This window comes from Acromyrmex echinatior, chromosome 16, assembly GCF_024713525.1.
Source record: "Acromyrmex echinatior isolate Ae372 chromosome 16, ASM2471352v2, whole genome shotgun sequence".
Taxonomy (NCBI): Eukaryota; Metazoa; Arthropoda; class Insecta; order Hymenoptera; family Formicidae; genus Acromyrmex; species Acromyrmex echinatior.
The window spans coordinates 8211842-8234450 of NC_141867.1; the positions used below are offsets into that span (position 1 = coordinate 8211842).

Here is a 22609-nt window from a genome sequence, read left to right on the forward strand (position 1 = left end):
TTTAAATATTTAATTAATTTAAGTTGAATTAATTTATAATAAATCATTTATTAGGACCGCAAAATATAATGAATTGCACACAATAAGTAAGAAGCAATGCCTATATCAGTTAAAGCTAGATCTTGAGTTCTAAATAATTTCAAGATTATATAATTTTCACACTATTTATTTTAGAAAAAAAATCAAGTTAGAAAAAATGTAAAAACATTACTTATATATATAATCATATTTTTGACATTTTTCCAAACTTGTTTTCTTTCTAAAATGAACAATGCGAAAATTATTCCTTTAATTATTTTTTATGTTTTTACATTACTATTGTTATTTCTATTATACTAAAAAGTAATTTTATAAAAGAAATAGAGATGAATATGTATGGACATATTTTATTTATGATTATACGTGTTTATGTATATTTATGTTCATACATTTTTATAGATATTAATACATGAAATATTATTTATCGTTATACAATATTATTTATGTACGTTCATACATGTTATTTAACGTACATAAAAAAAAAATTACACACATTAAAGAAAAGACATTTTGAAAAGACTTATAAGATAATCGTTGAAACATTCATCGTCACTGCGATAACATTTAAGTAATTAAAGTTTCGAAATGTTTTGTTGAAAATGTTATCGTTATCGAGACCCCCGACAGGCTATGTATAAAATCGAAGTAAATCAAATATATGTGTTTCAGTCGCAAAAAAAATATTATGAGAATAATTATAATTAGCGCATAACGATTATTTTGATAATTACATGATAAAAAACATTTTGTATTTATATTAAAACGAATCCTTGTTAAAATTTTTGTATTGAATTTTTAACATATCCGAGTATTAATTTAACATAACGTGATTGTGTTATTTGAATATTTTGTGTTAAATTAAAATTTAACATTTCTCAGTGTTAAAATAACACAATTTATTAAGTAGTTTAAGGCCGAGGTAATATTTTTCGCAATAAATTTATTAACAGTTTTAACATATTAACATCTTTATAATATGATGATAGCATCAAATTATTAATTATTGCTTGTCAATTTAATTCGCGACTATTAGAGTAACTTTAATTGCGTTTATAGTTCGGAAAAACAATTCGGCGTGCAGTTCTAAAACTACAATATGGTATATATATATATTAGGTGTTGGAATTAATTCGTAGCGTTTTTAATGAAAGAATGTTATTTATTTCACATGAGCATTAAAAAATACATTAATGAAAGTACTTCCCATCACTTGTAAAACGCTACGAATTAATTCCAACACCTAATATATATATATATATATATATATATATATATATATATATATATGCAAGTACATATATAGTGTATATTAGTAATTCAAGATTGAATTATTTTAAAGCAATGAAGATCCAGCTTTGATCGTAATAGGCATTTTTCTAGTATTCATTGTGTTTCTCACATATGCGATCTAAAATAAAGATTCTTAATATTGTTTATAAATAATTAAACAAATAACATAAAAATATAGTTTTAAAACATAAATATTGTTTATAAATAATTAAATAAATAACATAAAAATAATATAGTTTTAAAATATAAATTCTAAGAATAAATGAATAAAATGTGTGTTAATTTAATATATTATAATTATTATAAACAATATCTTTGAAACTTCCACGGGTGCTTTTTATATGAAGATTATTTCGGTTTCCTCCGTATCAGATCCATTCTTGGAATGTCAACTTGTGAATATCGTGAACTTTTCACTTCATCAGAGCAGCCTGATATTCAGTATTCCAAGAATGGAACATACATGTTATAAATATCATGGAAGTAAAAATGTAAAATTAGAGTTTCAGTTAAATTTAATAATAACATTATAAATGTGTCGATTTAACTTAAAATTTACTTTTAAATTGTATCAGTGTTACGCTTCTTGTATTAATTTTATAATATTTGTGTTATTTTCCAACATATTCATCTTATGTTATTAACAAATAATAAATTAACACAAAAATTTGGGTGGACCATTTGGAATATGTTAAATTTAACACAAAATTTTTTATCATGTAGTCTATTTAAACAGAAAAAAATATCCGATAATAAGAATTTGATACAAACATTCATTGAGATGATATTTCAAGCCAATTTAATCAACTTCAATTAATTTCAATTTAAGATAACAGTATATGGACACGTTATAAGTAAACAAAGAGAGGAAAGAATGGATGGAACAAATATCTCAAGTAGATAAGTAGCTTTAGGTCTTAACATTCATTCAATGAACGTTAACACAAGAAGCGTAACACTGGTACAATTTAAAAGCAAATTTTAAGTTAAATTGACACATTTATAATATTATTATTAAATTTAACTGAAACGCTAAATTTCTTCATTGTGCAACAATCTGTTTTAATCATATGAAAAGAATGGCTGCGTTCAACGGACTCAACAGTTGAACTCGCTGTTATTGGTGTATTCTTTTAGATCATCCATTAACATTTTAGATCTGGAAGAATACATCAGTAGTAGCAACCGCTCACTGTTGAGTCTCACTTAACTGTTCAGCTCCGCTGAAAGCAACCAATCACTCGCGATCGGCTTCGCTTGACCGACAAGGAGGCGACAAAGGAAATCGGTCTGACGCACAACAAATTATCTCGCTCAGTATTAACTCGGCCTGCGAACTGTGAACAGCACATTCATCAATCCTTCGTATCTTCAAGGACTCTTTCGAGGAACACGCTATAGACGAATTCATATAGACGAACAATGAATGCATCAGTTTTAAGATCAGCCTTCCGTGTACGTGAGCCCTTTCTTTTTGTCCCATTAAATTTAGTGAGGTAAATTTAGTTTCTAAATTTAGTTTCTAAATCGTTTTTTTTTTTTCCAAAACGATCAAATTTAAGATTTCAATCCACAACATGCGATTGCTTATTTATATTCCATTATACGCTATTTTATATAACTTATCCATTCGTGATTAACGGTTTAGCTCGAATTCACTTGTATTTCTTTTTTTACAAAACATCTTGTGACATTCATCTTAATTTCATTCATTCATGTAATATTAATTATAATATTCTTGATTTTACGTATATATAAAATTTTTGTGTAGAGTTATGAGAGAAACAAAGATGCGCACATATTTCGTGGCTTATTTATACCTACAGTGGTAAAATTATTTTTTCTATTGGTTTGTATTTAAATTATCAATACGTTTTATATTTCATTTTATCAAATCGATCTCACTAAACAAAATTATGTCACAATGTTACGATTGATGAAATCATGTGATTAAAACATGTAAGTCACGTAACGGATTGTTCCAAATCAGCACGTGATTTTTTAAAATCACGTAATTTGAAAAATCATATAATATTAAAAATAATTTCATTCATCATGTGATTATATAGTTATCGAATTTTAAAGAATTGAATGATAGAAATAGAAGAAAAAAAACAGGTGATTTTTCAAATTATATAATTTTCGAAAATTACGTACTGATTTGGAACAATTCGTTACGTGATTTATATGTTTTAATTACGTTTCATCATGCAACTGTGTCGTGATTTTTTTCAGTAGGAGAGTATTCGATTGCATTTGCCAGCACATTGACGAGTCAAAGATAAAAACAGCAATTAGAAGAAAATGTATTCAACTTATTTCGAAAATGTTTTATTTTTCCTTACTACGTCGTATATTGCATGTATATTTTTATTATGTTTTGTATAATATAATATATGGAATAATCAACCGCTTATTCTCTTGATGAATATGTTCAGTTTATAATTGAACACGTTATGTAAGGCAAAAGAGCCACGCTTGTTGTTCGTGCTTGTTGTTCATATAATGTTTATATGTTTATAGTAGACAAACAATTATGCAAACATACAGATGTTTCGACTTTTTTATATCAGGTCCTCTTCAATATAATAAAATTAACGCTACCATTTTTTTACATTTTAAAATCTTCGTAAGATCGAGATCATATTGAGATTCCTACACTTCGAACATCTTCAATTGTTATAAATGAATTTATCAATAATCCCGTGGCGAACGTTAAGACCATGGCACACAAAAAACATGACAGTAAAACGTAAAATTTGTTCGCATCGCATACTCCAACATGTTCCTACTTCCTCCAACTTTCTCCTACTCACTCAAACGCACTCGTGTTAGAGTGAGTAGAAACTATGGTAGGAACATCTTGAAGCATGTTAGATATGCGACACGAACAAACCTATAAGGAAATCAGTAAGGAAATCATAGGCCTGTTCTTTTTGACCTAAACTTTTGCCCCAACCCAATTTATCTTTCTTTCTTTTCTTTTCTCCTATAGAGAAAAGGAAAAAAGATGAACTGATGCAAAAAGAACAGGTCTATGTTGATTTCCTGATAATATTTGGTAGATTGAACACATTAATTTTCTGTATTATTAACATTTGTCTTTAGCACAGACAGAACAAAAAAATCTATTCCTTAATATGTGATTATAACAAATGTATTTTTCCTACGCATAATTAAACAAAGCAATATTTAGAAAACGTACATGTTTTGCAGGTACCGCAAACGCTGACGCGAACGCGAAAAGTACATTTATGTGCATCAAGATTCAATTATCATCCAGGGCCTTTGACGCTATTTACGGATGATGAACTTATGATGAAAGAAACCGGTAAGTGTTTCAACCTCTTTTCTTATCAGAAGATGATAATGATAAATGATAAAGATCGCAGTCGATCTGTAAAATCTGTTTACTATCTTACTATACATCTTCATATTTCAATTCGTATATTTATAGTTGCTAAATTAGCTAAGGAGGAGATCGCTCCTGCCGTCCGAAAAATGGAAAAGCAAAACAAGATAGATGACGGCGTTTTAAAAGTATTATTCGAGAATGGCGTAAGTGTGATGAAACAATTAATTAAAGTTTACATTTTCATAACAAAGAGTATACAAGATATCCTTCAGTAAATAAGAATGAATTAAAATAGATTGGAATTTTTTTCTATCCGAATGCGTATTTTAAAAATAGCGAATACTTTTTTTTGGATTTAATTGGATTCAATTGGATTCAATTAGATTCAATTAGATGCAATTAGATTGAAAAACTGCACTTCCCATTCAAAATTTTGTATCAAACAGTATTCACAATGTGCACAGAAAAAGTTAATTTAAATTGAAAGACATAGAGATATACTCTATGCAATTCCTATAAATGAATAAAAATGCATTCAGGATTGAAAAGCATTTATTTTAACATTCGTGAATCAATATTTTTGAAAATTTGAATCCATTTCAATTCATTTCAATTCATTTTTGTTTGCTGGGCCTACACCTTATCATCTGTGCTAGTATATGTTATGACTAAAAAGCTCATAAGCTTTTCTGCTTTCCGATAACCTTTGCCAATTGGTACAGATGATAAAGATACAGCAAACATGTGTTGAAATAGGAAACTTGACGCTGCTTGTTGGAAAGCAGAAAATATGTTTCTTTATGCTTCACGATATACGATTATATAATATACAGTATAAGAGTACGAGCACATAGGAGCATATTTTCTGCTTTTATATATATATATTTATGTATGTGTATGTATGTATATATATATATATATATATATATATATATATGTATACGATAAAAAAAAATTCTAATTAAATTTAAAAATCAGATAGAGAAGAATGCATCTTCAGTATGTATTTAAATAAATAGTATCAAATAGAGGAGAACACGGTAGACATGGGGCTATAAAGAGTTCAAATGGACATTTAAGTGAACGTGTTAAAGTTATTGAAAGTCGTAATTTATATCTATGTATGTACAGCCGGTCTTGCCACTTGTGCATTTGTCTAGCGTAGAAAACACTCAATGCGAAACTCGTTTGACAAGTTTTTTACTAATAAAAAAATCGATATTCTAACTGTTGTTTGCGAATAAGAAAAAGACATAAAAAAAATTAATACTTTTAAAGTTAATACTTTTCCGACAATATTCCTGAATTTCTTATTAATATCTATATATATGGTGAAAACTTTTCTCAGAATTTTTCATATAATTTTTCAGAATTTTCATATAACTTTTCAGAATTTCTATATAATTTTATAACTTTCTCATATTTTTTATACGAATTGGAACACTTCTCAGAAAAGCTACATTTTTTCTTAGAATTTTCCATATATGGTAATTGAAATATTGTAAGATTTCTAAGATTTTTTATAAGTATAATTTCTGATGAAATGTTATAAAATCTAAAACATTTAAAACTATTTCTTTTTAATTGATGATTAATGAAATGAGAAATCACAATATTTCAGAATTTACTTGTATAAAAGATTCTGAGAAATGTAAACTTTTCGAATATTTCAGAATATTTTTGAAAAATGTTCCAATTTGTACAAAAAATATAAGAAAAATTTTCATCAGGGATGATTTGAAAAGAAACTGTCAATTTATCACAAGTGCGTGTACATTCACTCATATTAGCCTCAATCTTACAGATAATATTTTGTTTTCATTGGCATAATGTGAATTATCTAATAAAAAATCTAAGATATTTTCTCTATATGCATCAATCGATTTTAATAAAAAATTTTTATCTAGAAAGCTCTCTCTAATTAATCGATAAGTAAAATACATTTACATTAATTCTAAATTAATTCTGAAAATTATGTCCGACCGAGAATATTGCATAAATGTGATAATGTCGACAAGAAATGCAAAAACATGTTTGTTATTAATCGCGTCAAAGTGACGTACACATAATAAATAAGAAAAGTCGGAAAAGAAGATAAGTTCCTTCATTATAAGTTATTCGAAGATAAGATATTCTTTGTTGTATATTGAATGAAGATATCTTTTAACATTTACATATACATACATTAAGAATACTTTTTGTTTTACGTACATAAAGATAATCTTTATATTCCTATAGTGGCGAAATGTATCTTAACAATACCTTTGTTTTGTAGATTATAAGGCCGACTTTTTCTTCTAAAACGTAAAAATGCAAATATGTATACAATATATGAGAAACAAAGAATCAGATTTTTGTTTTATGCGATTTTTGTTTTACGCGATACTTGAACAAAATCAACCTTGAAAAATTTCTTATTACGTTTCTGTTAGAAGAAAAACATTAATTCTATAGACAATAATAAAAAAATCGCACTAGATTATTAAATAAAGATAGCGTTAAATACGAAGGCTAAATGCCTTTCGATGCCTAATAATAATTTTTATGTAAATTTTAAATATATTTTTAATTTTTATATAATCTTTACGTCGATTACTCTTGTATTTAAACACAATCACAAACTAAAGTTGGAATATAAAGATCACAAATTAAATTGTCAATTTAAAAATGACATCTTAAAAACTTGCGAAGAACTTGCAAAAAATATCATCCGGACCGGATAATGTGATTAGTGATGGGTGTCAAGATGCTTTGAATTAGTTCGAATATATCATGAAAAATACGAATTAATTTGAATACGATTTGAAATTATAAAATCTTTTGAAGGTTTTGAATGTTTTGAAAAGTTTTGAATGTTTTAATAAATTTTAAAGAGAATAAAATTAGAGAGCAATTTTAGTTTAATTTTAGAGAATAAAAAATATTAAATAAATACGTCAAAGAAATGACGTTCAAATCAAAGAAATTTTTCTTTAACCGTATAGAAAGAGCAAGTTAAAATTTCTTCAATTCAAAATTTTTTAATAAAAAAAATCGAGAATTATCAGACTCGTCAAGACTTTCAAAATCTATCAAGACTTATGAATTTACATCTTCGAATAATATTCAAAATGTTTCGAAGCAGAGCAATGACTAAATTGATTGCAAATTCGCAAGAGATATGATTGAATACCCATCACTACATGTGATATTTTGTTCAGTAAATTCTTTGTAGATTTTTAAGACACTTATCAGTATCCTTATTAAATTAATCAATTTAATTTATGATTTTAATATTTCAGTTTCAATTTGATTACGTTTCAAATCCGACAGTAATCGGTGTGCAATTTATAAAGATGAAATGTATAATATTTAAAATTTACATAAAAATAAAGACATCTTGTAGATCCAGTTTCGACCGTATTTATCGTTTTACTTATTTAATTCTATAGAATTTTATAAAATATCATGCAATAAAAGTATAATACAATCACAAACTGATATTATTATTATATGAAGTATAATACCAGCCTTGCAATACAGTACCCACTTGTTGTTCAACTGTTATTCTTTGTAAAACAAAATCTCGTGTGTGACTAACATTTGCATCATAACGTGGTAGAACGGACAATAGAAGAAAACATATTGCGTTGGTAAAGGCGGTCTCATAATATTTTAATAAATGTAATTTTCTCTTTAAATTGGATATATAAATTGATATAATAAAGAAATATTATATTAAAGAAGTATTATATTTTAACATTTTAAACTTGACTTTTAAAATTTCAGTTGATGGGTCTAGAAATTCCAACAGATTACGGAGGTGCAGGTTGCAATTTTATGAGCACAATTTTAACCGTCGAAGAAGTCGCGAAAGTCGACGGAGCCGTAGCTGCTCTCGTAGACATTCATAACACTTTGGTTAACTCGCTTATTATCAAAGTTGCATCTAAGGAACATAAAGAAAAATATCTGCCTAAATTAGCACAAAAATATGTACGTTTATCACGCTTTTGTTACTGATGAGTAAATGGAAAAACAGAACAAGACATATACGATTGTGATATTTTTTTTAGGCTGGTAGCTTTTGCCTGACGGAACCTAATTCCGGATCGGATGCGTTTGCTCTTAAAACCGTAGCGAAAAAAGATGGCAGCGATTATGTAATAAATGGAACAAAGATGTGGATTTCAAATTCCGACATCGCGGGGGTATTCTTGGTTTTCGCTAATGCAAACCCATCCGCGGTGAGCAAAGTTTTATGTATTATGTAAAGGAGAAACACGGAATCATTAATGTAACCACGTAAAGCTTTTTTAATTAAATAGGGATACCGCGGCATCACAACTTTCTTCGTGGATCGCGATACACCCGGTTTGACTGTAGGTAAACCTGAAGACAAGCTAGGCATCAAGGCATCTGGAACTTGTATGGTTCATTTTGATAATGTCAGAGTATGTATTATTAAAAAAATCGTGCACGCATGTTATTGGATTTGTTTCTGAACTAATGTTTGTATTGAAAGTAAAATGGATATAAGAGAAATCGGGGCACTATCGATTATTTATTAGTTAAATATAATCTAGAATTTTTATTGAATTCGATAAAGAATTTCAACACGATTTAAAGTTTAATTTAGAAAGGATTATTAACATTTCAGATTGATTGTGTTGAAAGTCCGAAAAATCTTCCACGCGCAGTCATATCTGAATATGTTATTTATTTAAAGAATATGTTTTTTTTTTTAATATAAAGAATATGTTATTCGAAACATTTAATTTTAAATCGTGTTTGCGTTCTCTATCGTATTTGTTGTATTCATATCACGGTCGTTTCTTAAGTCTTAAGTTTTAAATTGATACTACTGGTACTATATGACTGTTACTTCTTATCTAAATGCATTAAATTTTATTGTATAATTGGAGTATCATGGATCACACATTAAATATTCGTGATGAAACGGGACAATACAGAAAATATATGTATTAAAGAGGTAATTTATATTTCTAAGCAATTAATTTTATTTTAGCATAATAAATTTTGTATCTCGTATTAATGAATTATTTCTTATTTGTTTTCTTCTAATTTTCTATTGTATTATTTAATAATTATTAGTTGTAATTAAATATATTTATATATTTTATTGATATATAGTGACTATGCTAAGAATGTGTAAGTTAATTGATGAAAATACTCTTTAACTTTCGTCACCGTTATTTTTTGAATAATCCTACTATTTTGTGTGTGTGATTTATGGTATCCCGGGTATAGGGTATTTGAGTAATTTCTAAAAAAATTTATTTTTATTTTTTTCTTTAAGACTAATAAATATTTACTAAATATACTTGTCAAATTTTAAAGTATGCATTATATTTTAATAATTAAAAAAAAAATGATACACAAATTTTTATATTTAGGTGTACTTTTAAAAGTTTGAATTTTTGTGACTTATGGTGCCCCGGTCTCCCCTATATTTAAAGTTTAACGAAAGCGAAACAGAAAGTTTTAGTGTAGCTCAGTATATAAAGAACAAGTTGCGACAAAGAACAGACTTTTTCTTGCAACGTGTAAATACATCTATTATTATAACTTGTATTTTTTTCAGGTACCTGAAAGCAATATTTTAGGCGAGTTTGGACAGGGATACAAGTATGCAGCCGGTTTTCTGAATGAAGGTAGAGTAGGCATTGGCGCTCAAATGATTGGAATCGCACAAGGAAGTTTAGATGCAACCATACCATATACGCTGGAAAGGAAGCAATTTGGAAAGGACGTTTTCTCATTCCAAGTATGCTCATTATTCAACGAACGGAATGTCCGTGTATATCTAAGATCTAAAAAATAATCTATTTTTAGGCGATGCAACATCAAATAGCTCAAGCAGTAACTGATTTAGAATGCGCAAGATTATTGGTTTACAACGCAGCTAGATTGGTAGATGCTAAAAAAGATGTTATGAAAGAAGCGGCTATGGCCAAATTAATTGCATCTGGTATATAATTTGCTAATGTTTAATTTACTTTAAACTCAAGGCTATATATAGTGAAAGCTAATATATGTATATCATATTTATAGAAACTGCGTCACGTGTCACCACAAAGTGCATAGATTTTATGGGAGGTGTTGGATTTACAACCGATTTTCCTCAGGAGAAATATTATAGGGATGCCAAGATCGGCACGATTTATGAAGGTACAAGCAATATGCAGTTGTCAACGATTGCAAAATGTATACGCAAGGAATATTCGTAAATTAGTAATCTTTAACATGACACTGTGTTTACAATATAAGATAAGATTATTTTTTACACATTATTTTTAATACTAAAAATTAGGGAAAATAGCATATGTACTAGAGAGAATCAAGGGAGATTGAAGCTATGGTAGAAGGTATGGAATATACGGTGTTGCACATACTATTATTGTACCGCGCTAGTATTACGTATATGTATATAGACATACAGGATGTCACAAAATCCGACAAATTTCAATTTAAATTTTTGTATATGCATATTTGCGGAAGTGCATAATAAATGGCGGAATCAATCAGAGAAGAGAACACTCTTCGCTTCATTCTCCCTTGATCCTCTTTGGTACTATTTTTCCTAATTTAAAAATATATTTTTATACTTTTATATTCTAATATTCGACTAATATCAAATATATATAAGTGATACCTAATTTAGATATAAGTTTTATAAATCAAATAATGCCTCAATTCGACACAAGATGATAATGTGCAAATTGATTTATTTAAATCAACATAATTATAATCGCAGATGTTTCGATTATTGTCGATGCTCCATGTAAATTTAGATGAGACTCGACGTCCGACGCGTATGAATAGCTTAATAACGTTTCGATTATTATTATACAGGAAGTACAATGATATCACTGTTACATTACTATTCTCTAGATGACTGAATTCTGTTAACAATTTATGGAGCATTGATAAGCATCGAAGGCATTATTTAATTGTATGTTTTATGAATTAATAACAAGTACCGAAATTCAACGAAATAAATTTATTACAATATTTAGAAATAAACAATAGAGATGTACATAATATTTTTTATACTATTAACTTTCCAGCGGACGCGCACGTGTTCTCCGTACACGCGCGCCGGTTTTATGAAAGAGATAAAATCTATTTTCTGGGTCTTGGCTTCCCAAGATATTCTTTCAGTATCTTTCGGATCATCGATTCGCTTAGGTTGCGTTCTGTTAGCATATCTTGTTTAGAATCAATTTTTAAAATATCAGGGCATTTTTTCAGAAAAATCTTTCTGTGGAGGAATCGCTCAGTGCCGGTGAAAAGCGAGGGAGGTGCAAGTTGTGCAAAAATACTATCCTCAAATGCAACAAATGTTTTCATTTTACTTACAAAAAACATTCGACGACAATTATTATTTGCAATAATTATACTACGACTGAAAGCACATAAAACTTTTTTCTATACATTTTTAATACATTTTTCTAATAAAAGATAACTTATTTTTTTAAATAAATGATTATTTAGATATCATAAATTTTTATCACATAATACTTATTTGACGATATTATGCTTTAATCTCTCGAATTGTCAGTCTTATTCTATGATGTTCTCTGTATATGGCGCGCCTGCTGGAAAGTTTATGATATAAATAATAAAGATGTGAATATATAAAATAAAATTACACGATTTTATCTTTAATGAAATTTACTATTTAAATTATCTTTATAGAAGTACAATATAGATAGGTATAGTACAAAGTACAAATATTCCTATCACTAATAACAGTTTAAACATTTCTATTTTGAACACTTCATTTTGGATCATGAGGTAATTTAAAACCTACGAGATCCGCAGTTTCCTTTATGCTACGTTCACCTTTACCAGCGTATTGTTTATGAATATCCTTACATGCTTGCTGAGACTTCAAGTAGCAAAGATACATTTCTGCTAAATTCTTTAATTCTTCTCGCGCTTTACATAAAACTTCAGAGGTTTCTTTATGGGCATGTGCTTGTTCCATGACATAATGTAACATTGCGTTCTCTTTCGTATTTTTAGTCTGTGAAACTCGACGCAGCTCTTGCACCAGAGAACGGACAATTTTAATATTATTATTCATTGTCGTTGTATTCTAAAAGCAAATGGAATAATTAGTCATTCGAGTATTGAGAAACAAGAATTATATTTTGTTACAAATAACTCTGTAAGAGCTAAAGAAGATAATTACAGTGTATCAAACGTCATTTGTCACTGCACAGCTGTAACGAATTCAACGTCTTTCGTTAAATACTGTGGTTCTTCTTTAGTGTTCCAGAAATCTGCTGGGACCTTAACCAGATTTTGTCTTGTAAAGATATGAATATTAAGGTCGTTGAAAACTTCCTCGTACACGAAGGAATTTTCCAATCGAATCTCTGTAACATAAGGTCGAATGCGTAATATGTAGCCCGCTGTATTCAATACGTCCTTATGCAAGAAATTATCGACGGTGTCTGAGAGACTGTTGGCCAACAGGATGCAACTGCTCAGTCCATCATCCCAATTCGCATATAGGAAATTATTGGTCAGCTGCCGCGAGCAGTGCGGCATGTACACGAGGGTGATCCTATCTCGCTGGACGACACGCTTGCCTTCTTCGTTTGTCTCTATGACCTCTAATCCCAAGGTACGCAAAGTTTGTACTTCCTCGGGATGAAACGCCGGGTCGTATACGTGTACGCGGACCGGCTCGTATCGCGCCTTCATACACAGCAGAAGCGCCAATTGGCATCTCGACGATCTATACTGCGAGAACTGTCCTAACCCGTAGCAGACTATCTCAGAAACACTGTTAGAGCCTAAAACGGCTAGGGATTCCGACAGCCGGCTAAAAATGAACTTGGTAAACGATGTGTCTCTGATTTCGACTACCGCCTTGTCTAACGTGCTGAAAGTCGCCGTAAAAGAAATGTGATTGCGATTAGAATCAATCAGGTTAAACGTAGGTCGTGATGTGCATTAGATTAGGTTAGGTGTGAAAATTAAGTGAGGATGGCGAGATGCAACCGTGACATGGCTTACCGAAGAAGAAGCTCGCGATCGATCTCACAGTCCTGTTCTACGATCACGCTCGGCGGCGCGTTTCCACGTAAATTCCTTCTTCCGTGACGACGTTTTCCACGACGAGTCACCAACACGAAGTTGTCCGCTTCTGACATGACTGAATATGGCGCCGTTTGTCACTACTTGCATTTTTCTTCGCTAGAGGCCGCCACCAACCGCGCTTGCCTGCACCTGTCTTTAACGTTTTTTAACAAAATCTTTCTTTTTATTGATTCTAAAAAAAGATTCTAAAAAATCTTCTTCATATAATGAGACGTCCACAATAGTGTGCAATTTAAATATAGTGGGAATGACAGTAACCTACTTATATATGCGTCAGCAATCTGTCCAAATAATTCTTATTTAAAAAATTATGTAAATTGACTCCTATTGTCCTCATTACCAATCATTTCTATTCCGAGGGTCTCGTATTCTCCTACGTACGTTTTCATAATTACGTTTCAAGAGTTTTTTTAAGATTTAATATTTTTTATTTGTAATACTTTACCGCGTGTGAGGTCCATTTCATCAATTTGGCAATTTAACTTTTGATTTTATTTACTCTTACATCTTAATTTTTTAAGGAATAATTTGTAAAAGTAGAATGAAGATAAAAATAAGTTAAATTGACATTAAAGTTACTTTACAGTGGTAGAAATGGACATAATTAAACTATATATATGTACGCTTCTGCATACATGTTGCCTGTCTATTATATTCTGAGTGCAAATAATAAATGGCGAGTTTTGTTACGACGAGTTTTAACGTGAAGTAAAAAACTGCTTTTACTAGCAAATGCATTCCAACTATTTTCGATGCAAAAGTGTGCCGAAGTGTAATAGTACTTGACTAAAACGCTACATAATAATTATGTTGACGCCTAAATGCTGGAACATCGGTTTCTTTTTTCGCTTACGCCCATGGACTGTCTCGTGTCTCGCATGAAACGTACATACAATCTAACGGGATAGCGCAAGGTAGTGGAAATGAGTCATTCGTTACCTGCCACGACCCATCGCGTATAACCGAGCAAATAAGTCGCAATCGTGCCGCGTCGAGGACGACGACTGCTTCAACTGCTAGTCGTCAGCCAATATATAGTAACGTTAAACAAAAAAGTTTCCGCACTTCCTTTTCTCTCTTTCACACCGATACTTCCGCCACAATTCGTCATAATGTGACATCGGAGGCGCTTCCCCGATGCGCTTTAATGCATTTGAACTGAAAAGTGTCCTCGAGAATGATCCTCCGCACGTGCAAAGCCTACTTTTGAAATTTTGCCTTCGTAATAAAATTGACGATCAACTATCCAGTTGAATAAAGCGTCGCTCGAGAGTAAATAAGTGATTAATTTATATTATGATATTTGTTTTCGCAGACGCCAGCTTTGTACTTTCACGGATTCGCGTCTCTCTCGCATTATAATGTGTTGCGCCTGAAACGACGAGTTGTTTATATGAAACGAATAGATAACAAGATTTGGCACAGAATTTGTTTTCGTGCCACGGGAACGGCGTGTCGTGTGACGAAACGATAGAGTATATAACGTATTTAACGTTTAATCTCGAAGAAATGGCGCACGAATAAATGACGAAATTGTTAAATTCCGCCGGTATCCGCGGCATCGATATCCCGTGTATTATAATATACGTTGTATGCCTGCCGCCTATGAAGATTCTAAATCGTCGTACACGAATATGTATAACGACGAAAATGTCGCTTAGCTAACCACGGGACACTTCACAGCAGGTGTGCGAAAGGTGTCACGCCTTTGACTTTCGACTAATAACCGATGTGAATGATGTGATGTTACCGCAATGTCCCTCACCTCGAGAACAAACAGATGGGCCTCGAGAGTAATTATTATATTACAGCTGGTCACCTGGAACGCTGTTGGCATCATTCTTCTTCACAGAGGCGTCAGCACACTGCACGGGAGAATCTTGAATACCAGCAATGTTGTCGAGGTAATGGAGGTAATTTTCTGTTCTCATTATGTAAACAATTATGTTATACATATATACAATAATTGCATTTATAATAATTAGTGATCTCCATTATTAATAATAATTATATTGTATAATTATTATTATCAAGGTCTATTATAGCTATCTTATTAATATATATTTATTTTATGTATACATAAAATAATTGTTTGTAATGATTGTTACTAATCTCCATTATCATACTATATAAAATGATTGTTAATAAAATAATTATAAAATATAATTAAATTATTATCAACCCAGCAAACGGGAACGGATTGAAATGGATTAAAATGAATTCAGATTTTCAGAAATTCGGATTTATGAATATTAAAATTGGTTCCTTTTCAGTCTTGAATGCATTTTATTCATTTATAGACATAGAGTATATTTCTATGCATTTTAATCTAAAAATAATAATGCATTGTGAATATACTTAATTTATAATTCTGAATAGCAAATACAGTTTTTTAATTGAATATAAAAATGATATCAGCCATTTCTGTGCATCGTGAATACTGTTAAATTCAAAATTCCGAATAGGAAATGCAATCTTTTAATCCAATTGAATAAAAAAAGTTTTTTTTTTTAAATGTGCCACGAATACTATTTAATTCTATTTAAAATTGTGAGTAGAAAATCCATTATTTCATTTAAAAATACATCATGAATGCTATTTTATTCAGAATTATGAATAAGAAATTTTTCGTTTTGATTCAACTGAATAATTAAAAAAAAGTTGTAAAAATATATCATGAGAGAGAGAGAGAGAGAGAGAGAGAGAGAGAATTTTACTTAATTTAATAGTTAAAAGAAACTACTAAATATTAACAATATAATATTATTAAATATTATAAAAAGAACTACTAAATATTAACAATAAATATTACACACACACACACACACACACACACACACACACACACATATAAATTCCTTATTTTTAATTAATTAATTAATCGCTTTTATGTACATGTTATATTAAAATATGTTTCCTTTATTACAGCTAGAGTATAATTTTGTATAAAAGTTTTAAAACAATAATTATAGAATTTCATGTAATTATTACTTTAATTTATTTAAACTTTTACACGTATAAAAATTTTGTTTTATATGGAATCCAATCCATTTTTATGGATTTAAAATACAGATTCGGAAAATTTCCAATCCATTTTCGTTTGCTGGGAAGGATTGTTATAATATTTACGTGTACAAATTATATATACATACATATATGTATAAACATAGTTTTTGTGTTGTATAATCGCAATTATCTCTACTTATATAAAATTACCTACAAGCATATATGTATATATATATATAACGTATTCTTTATCTTTCTATAGATAGATTCCCCGACCGGTTTGGAGTCCGTTATATCGTCTACGAGACACGAATACGATTTATCCACTCAGCAACAACCGATGAACAAAAACGTGGAGATAATTCAGATAGATCCATCTCTGGATGATGATACGAATCTCTCTGAATTAACTGGAATTAGAAACGAACGATTAAAGGATGCATCCCAGATTTTTTCGGAGAAGCAATCATCTTCGCTTTTTCTTGCGGATCCTCTCGCAGTTTCGACGACCGAGAATAAAAATATAATGAACAAGATCTCGAGAGTAGCTCGAGACAGGGAGAATAACGGAATTTTCGGAATTTTCGGCAACGGAATTTCAAATAAGATTCATGCGGAAGAGGACGTCACTTCAATTTCGGATTATTCGGAATACAAGACTACGGGATCGGTTTTGAGGAAGGAGGAGGATCTCGATCTCGTAGAAAACGCGACACGAGCCACAATGCACGAGACGTCGTCCACTCTGGATAAGGAAGTCGATCAGAATCAATTTACCATCAAGACAGGCAAAAGCAATGTAAAATTCTCCCGCGTGAACGAAAACATCGCGACGACGGCCGTCGCTTTAGTGTCTATCGGCGTGATTATGCTGCTGATAGGGCCGATCGTGATCATAATGCGGATTTTGGATGAGAGGAGGCAAGCGAGAAAGCTGATGGCGTTGCCGTCAAGATCGCGAGAAGATCTGCCACCCACGTACGAGCAGGCCGTTCTTATGGACGAAGCGCCAAGGTATTCGACGCTCGCGTTGAACTACGATCGCACGCCGCCGTCTTCGCCGACTTTCTCGTCCACCTACACCTTTTCGAACTCTGCGACGTAGTTGTATCTTAAACGGAATTTGGACGGAGAATTTTTTTTCTCTGTTGCTTTTTTTGTATAATAAAAACCGATTTATTATGAGAGCGTTTTTTAAATTAATAAGCGTCCTTACTAGTTATTAGACAGAACGAGAAAATAGAGAGAGAGAGAGAGAGAGAGAGAGAGAGAGAGAGAGAGAAAGAGTATAATTTTTGCACTTTTTTTCAAATACAATATAAAAAAATTCATAATTTTTTATTTAATTAAAAAAATATATAATAAATTCTTAATAAATTCTTAAATATAATAGAGAGCGTCTAGGATTGGTCGAAGTTAGATGTTTTGAATAATATAATATTCATGAATTTAATTTATCTCAAATATGGCACAGATATTTCAAATATTTAAACACAACCAATTTATCATCGCAATTATTAGCATCTCAGATTGATTGTGTTTAAATGTCTGAACGTTTCGACGCACAGTCATATTTGAGATAAATTAAATCTATGAACCAAAAATATTATATTATTCGAAACATCTAATATATCAATGTTATAGCTTCACCTTTAATAAACACATAATAAACAGTGTTATATAACAAAATAGTTATATAATACTGTTATATATTATTTTTGCATTTATTCCGGTAAAAAATTGTTTACATGAATATGTATAAATATGTATAAACATACATAAATATTCATAAACATACATATATAAATTATATATGTATCTATACAATAAAATCTATAAATATGTCTATACAATCTTCATACATTCTTCTCTCTTTTTTTTGTAAAATTACTTTTTAGTGTAATAGAAATAATAATAACGTGAAAATATTAAAAATAATTAAAAGAATTATTAAAAGAATAATTAAAATAATTTATTATAATAATTAAAAGAAAGATTTATTAATTTTCGCACTATTTGTTTTTGAAAAAAAATCAAGCTTAGTGAAAAAATTGCTCATATATATATATATATATATATATATATATATATATATATAATTATATAATTATATAATACATAATTGTGTAGGAACAATTTTTTTTTATATTTCTCCAAACTTGATTTTTTCTACAGCGAACAATACGAAAATTAATTAATCTCTTTGTTTTCATATCATTATTATTTTTATTACATTAAAAAACAATTTTACAAATAAAGAGAGACAGAAAGATATACAATATATGGACATGTATGGACATATTTCATATATAATTATAGTATATGAATATTTATATGTCTTTATATATATATATATATACATATTCATGCATGAAAAATTTTTTACTTAATTAATTGCGCAATTATAATAATAATATCATATTTTTTTTAGTTGATATGAATTCATAGGCGGATCCTTAGTTTGCAGCAATATAAAAGAGGAGGATTTTTCAGGAGATTTACAATTTGATGACTATATGTTTAAATAAAGCAATTTCAATTCAAAGTTCAAATGAAAAATTTTAAATAAGGTTTTAGCAGTTAGAAATTTTAAATTTGTTTCAAGCAATCGTACCGGTTGGACTAATTGCCAATTAAATTCGGAGTTTGAAGAGTGCTCATAGTAAGAGGTCGCCCTTTAAATTTTAAATGATACGCACGTGCGCATTGTGTAAATTGGTGTAAATCGTGAGTCGATAGAAATTGGATTGCCGCGTCGCATCTCGCGCCACCTTGCGTCGATTGAGCCAGTCAATCCATCCAACATGGTGCTGGAAAGTACGATGATATGGTAAGTCTAACGTTTTATGAGAAATTGTAATTTTTAACATCGTTCCTCGATGATATTTCTTATAAATTTGCGAGGTTCATTCGTTCCATGAATGATATATTTTCGCTGTGACTTAATTTAACACGTTCGACCGTGTTTGCAATTTTAAGGTTAGCGTAGTGACAATGACGTTGACAATCTTAGACTCCAAGTGCCTCTGAAATGTCCGCGTTCGTTTATAAATATCGTATATGCTCGAACTAAAGCCTCGTGATTTCAATGTTTTGCAGCGTTGATAATAGCGATTATATGAGAAATGGAGATTTCGTACCTACCCGGCTACAGGCACAGCAAGATGCCGTCAACTTGGTGTGTCATTCCAAGACTCGCTCGAATCCAGAAAACAACGTTGGCCTCATAACTCTCGCTAAGTACGCCGAGTAGTGATTCAGATATCTGCGATTATTACAAATATAAAAGTTTATATGTATGGTGAGGTAAATACGAACATAAATATCTTTGTCTTTCTAGTGTGGAAGTACTGGCGACGCTAACAAGCGATGTTGGCAGAATACTGTCCAAACTTCACCAGGTTCAACCAAATGGAAAGTTAGCTCTCATCACAGGCATCAGAATCGCCCATGTACATGTTATTTAGTCCAAGATCTGTTCTTTTTTTGAATTATTTTCTAGGAATCGATTGTATATCATGAAACGAGATGAACATTACAAAAGTGAACAAGTTCACTAAGTGCTAATAAAATTGTAAAATTCTAGTAAATTTGTTCACTGTAATTTTCACTTCATGATTGACTTTCTCAACTGTTTGAGTACTGCAACAGTGTATACTGTTGCAATAAGTTGGAATGAAATAAATCTAGTTTGTTTTATTCTAACTTATTAAACCAATTGGAAATATTCTTTGAAAAACAGATCTTCAGTTTTACAGTTAAGTCTACAGTCAAACATGTACTAAAGATTGTAAAACTTACAGTTAGCATTGAAACATCGACAAGGCAAAAATCATAAAATGCGCATCGTTGCATTTATCGGAAGTCCAATAGACATCGATGAGAAGGAATTAGTCAAGTTAGCGAAACGTCTGAAAAAGGAGAAAGTGAACGTTGATGTTATAAGTTTTGGCGAAGAGAGCATCAATAATGATGTACTAACTGCCTTTGTTAATGCACTGAATGGCAAGGATGGCACGGGAAGTCATCTCGTCACTGTTCCACCAGGCCCGCATTTATCAGACGCCCTGATCTCTTCTCCTATAATTCAAGGTGAAGATGGAATGGGTGCAGCCGGCATGAGTGGTGCCGCGTTCGAGTTCGGAGTCGATCCAAATGAAGATCCCGAGCTGGCGTTGGTCAGTTGGTCTGCGTTTTACTGAGAATTTCTTTTCTCTCATGTGATTAGTTAATTTTGTATGCTTCATATGATTCAGGCTTTGCGCGTTTCTATGGAGGAGCAACGGCAACGTCAGGAAGACGAGGCACGTCGTGCGCAGGCTAACGAGACTGCCGCAAATAAACAACCGGAAACTATAAAGGAAGCTCCGAATGAAGAAGCTATGTTAAAACGTGCTCTCGCCATGTCCCTTGAAGGTGCAGATGATTCTACTGCCGCTAGTGATAATACTGCTCCAAGCAGAAGCAATGTGCCGGACTTCACTAACATGACAGAAGAAGAACAAATTGCTTTTGCTATGCAAATGTCCATGCAAGATCAGCGTAAGTTCCTAACAGATAATTTAATGTATAATTAATGATACAGGGTGAATCACAGTTGAACCAGTTTTTTACTCTATGAAAAAATTATCAATTACACACCTAATTATTGATTTAACGATACAGATCGGATGCGTGGATAAGATATTAGAAATGTCTTTTTCTTTGTGCGCCCAGCAATTTGCACGATGTATCCACGCATCTGATCTGTATCACTAAGTCGATAATTAGATGTGAGGTCGATAATTTTTTCATACGGTAAAAAACTGGTTCAATTACTCTGATTCATCCTGTATATAATATATTGACTACACTCATATATTACCAATAATCAGGTTTAATAACATCCGTACTTATTAACTCTTAACATAAAATATCATACAAACTAGTTGAATCTGATTTATGATACTAGTTGTTAATTAAAACTCGGATGTTTAATAGGCGTTTATTTTAGCATGAAATTATTTAATGCTTTGTATAATATATAATATTTCTGGATGAATGTATAAAGATTTGTACGAATACAAATTTACAATAATCATTCTCTAATGCCTTATTATTTGCATTCGTTATATAGAAGAACTGGAATCCCAAAAGGAAGAAGCGATGGATGTGGAAGAGGATTACGCAGCCGTTATGTCTGATCCTGCTTTTCTGCAATCGGTCCTGGAGAACTTGCCAGGTGTAGATCCGCATTCTGAAGCCGTACGCCAAGCCGTTGGATCGTTACAACAAAACAAAGATAAAGAGAAAGAGAAAGAGAAGGAGAAAGACAAAGACAAAGACAAAGACAAAGACAAAAAATAAATGGCTTCTTAGTACACTGATATTTACACTTGTGGCTAAATTTGACATTTTCCATTATTATGTATGATATATTGTAGCTATTACATCTTGCTTATGAAATATATTATCAATTTATTGAAAAAGCCTAACTTAGTTTTAGTAATATCGCGCGCGCAATTTGAGTCATTTGAATTGGCGTTTTTAACAGTACCAGTCTGCCAAACTGGTGCGATTAATAATTAACATTATGATAATATATATTGTATTATTTAAATACACTTTTTTAAGAATTTCATTCTCTTGTGTGAATTTATTATTTTATTAGTTGTAATGACTTGACCAAATCCGATTAATTTTAACGTCCGTTTCTATCAATGTTAATTTAAACTCTCAATTCAATTTATTTTGCATCCTTTTTTAATTCTCAGAACTAGAAAAAGATGAATATATAAAGTTGAATCTAGATTAAATTAATCT

At 30.6% G+C, this 22609-nt stretch overlaps 4 protein-coding genes across 6 annotated transcripts; 3 read left to right on the forward strand and 1 right to left on the reverse strand.

Moving 5' to 3' along the window:
* Positions 1–2619: 2619 nt before the first annotated feature.
* Positions 2620–12360, forward strand: LOC105143927 (short/branched chain specific acyl-CoA dehydrogenase, mitochondrial). Of its 2 annotated transcripts, none has more exons than XM_011052514.2 (9): positions 2620–2784; positions 4546–4660; positions 4787–4887; positions 8453–8659; positions 8740–8910; positions 8992–9117; positions 10269–10451; positions 10520–10655; positions 10739–12360. In XM_011052514.2, the coding sequence occupies exons 1-9, from the start codon at positions 2752–2754 to the stop codon at positions 10912–10914; spliced, it is 1248 nt and encodes a 415-aa protein (XP_011050816.1). In that variant the 5' UTR covers positions 2620–2751; the 3' UTR covers positions 10915–12360. The 2 variants fall into 2 exon arrangements, with proteins under 2 accessions (XP_011050816.1, XP_011050817.1); XM_011052515.2 differs by having other exon boundaries at positions 2621–2825.
* A 524-nt stretch (positions 12361–12884) lies between these two features.
* Positions 12885–14035, reverse strand: LOC105143925 (SRR1-like protein). 2 transcript variants are annotated; one of them, XR_015547762.1, is made up of 2 exons: positions 13718–13858; positions 12885–13071 (listed from the first exon to the last, which is right to left on the reverse strand). XR_015547762.1 is itself a non-coding variant. In XM_011052511.2 (2 exons), exons 1-2 carry the CDS (start codon positions 13852–13854, stop codon positions 12905–12907), a joined length of 816 nt encoding a protein of 271 aa, XP_011050813.1. In that variant the 5' UTR covers positions 13855–14035; the 3' UTR covers positions 12885–12904. The 2 variants fall into 2 exon arrangements, 1 of the variants encoding a protein (XP_011050813.1); XM_011052511.2 differs by having other exon boundaries at positions 12885–13583; positions 13718–14035.
* A 233-nt stretch (positions 14036–14268) lies between these two features.
* On the forward strand, positions 14269–17992 carry LOC105143926 (hypothetical protein). Its single transcript, XM_011052512.2, has 2 exons — positions 14269–15714; positions 17070–17992. Exons 1-2 carry the CDS (start codon positions 15556–15558, stop codon positions 17910–17912), a joined length of 1002 nt encoding a protein of 333 aa, XP_011050814.1. The 5' UTR covers positions 14269–15555; the 3' UTR covers positions 17913–17992.
* Positions 17993–19499: 1507 nt separating this feature from the next.
* On the forward strand, positions 19500–22275 carry Rpn10 (regulatory particle non-ATPase 10). Its single transcript, XM_011052510.2, has 6 exons — positions 19500–19637; positions 19907–20047; positions 20148–20259; positions 20611–20985; positions 21064–21349; positions 21924–22275. Exons 1-6 carry the CDS (start codon positions 19612–19614, stop codon positions 22151–22153), a joined length of 1170 nt encoding a protein of 389 aa, XP_011050812.1. The 5' UTR covers positions 19500–19611; the 3' UTR covers positions 22154–22275.
* The last annotated feature ends 334 nt before the right edge of the window (positions 22276–22609 follow it).

What these genes read in the sequence shown, in the direction of transcription:
- LOC105143927 (XM_011052514.2), top strand. Translation starts at nt 2,752, where the DNA reads ATGAATGCATCAGTTTTAAGATCAGCCTTCCGT. An exon ending in TTTTAAGATCAGCCTTCCGT is followed by an intron (nt 2,785 to 4,545) that starts GTACGTGAGCCC and finishes CATGTTTTGCAG; the next exon opens with GTACCGCAAACGCTGACGCG. An exon ending in AGGACGTTTTCTCATTCCAA is followed by an intron (nt 10,452 to 10,519) that starts GTATGCTCATTA and finishes ATCTATTTTTAG; the next exon opens with GCGATGCAACATCAAATAGC.
- LOC105143925 (XM_011052511.2), bottom strand. Translation starts at nt 13,854, where the DNA reads ATGTCAGAAGCGGACAACTTCGTGTTGGTGACTCGTCGTGGAAAACGT. An exon ending in GATCGCGAGCTTCTTCTTCG is followed by an intron (nt 13,584 to 13,717) that starts GTAAGCCATGTC and finishes GGCGACTTTCAG; the next exon opens with CACGTTAGACAAGGCGGTAG.
- LOC105143926 (XM_011052512.2), top strand. Translation starts at nt 15,556, where the DNA reads ATGTCCCTCACCTCGAGAACAAACAGATGGGCCTCGAGAGTAATTATT. An exon ending in ATGTTGTCGAGGTAATGGAG is followed by an intron (nt 15,715 to 17,069) that starts GTAATTTTCTGT and finishes ATCTTTCTATAG; the next exon opens with ATAGATTCCCCGACCGGTTT.
- Rpn10 (XM_011052510.2), top strand. Translation starts at nt 19,612, where the DNA reads ATGGTGCTGGAAAGTACGATGATATG. An exon ending in CTGGAAAGTACGATGATATG is followed by an intron (nt 19,638 to 19,906) that starts GTAAGTCTAACG and finishes AATGTTTTGCAG; the next exon opens with CGTTGATAATAGCGATTATA. An exon ending in GGCCTCATAACTCTCGCTAA is followed by an intron (nt 20,048 to 20,147) that starts GTACGCCGAGTA and finishes TTGTCTTTCTAG; the next exon opens with TGTGGAAGTACTGGCGACGC.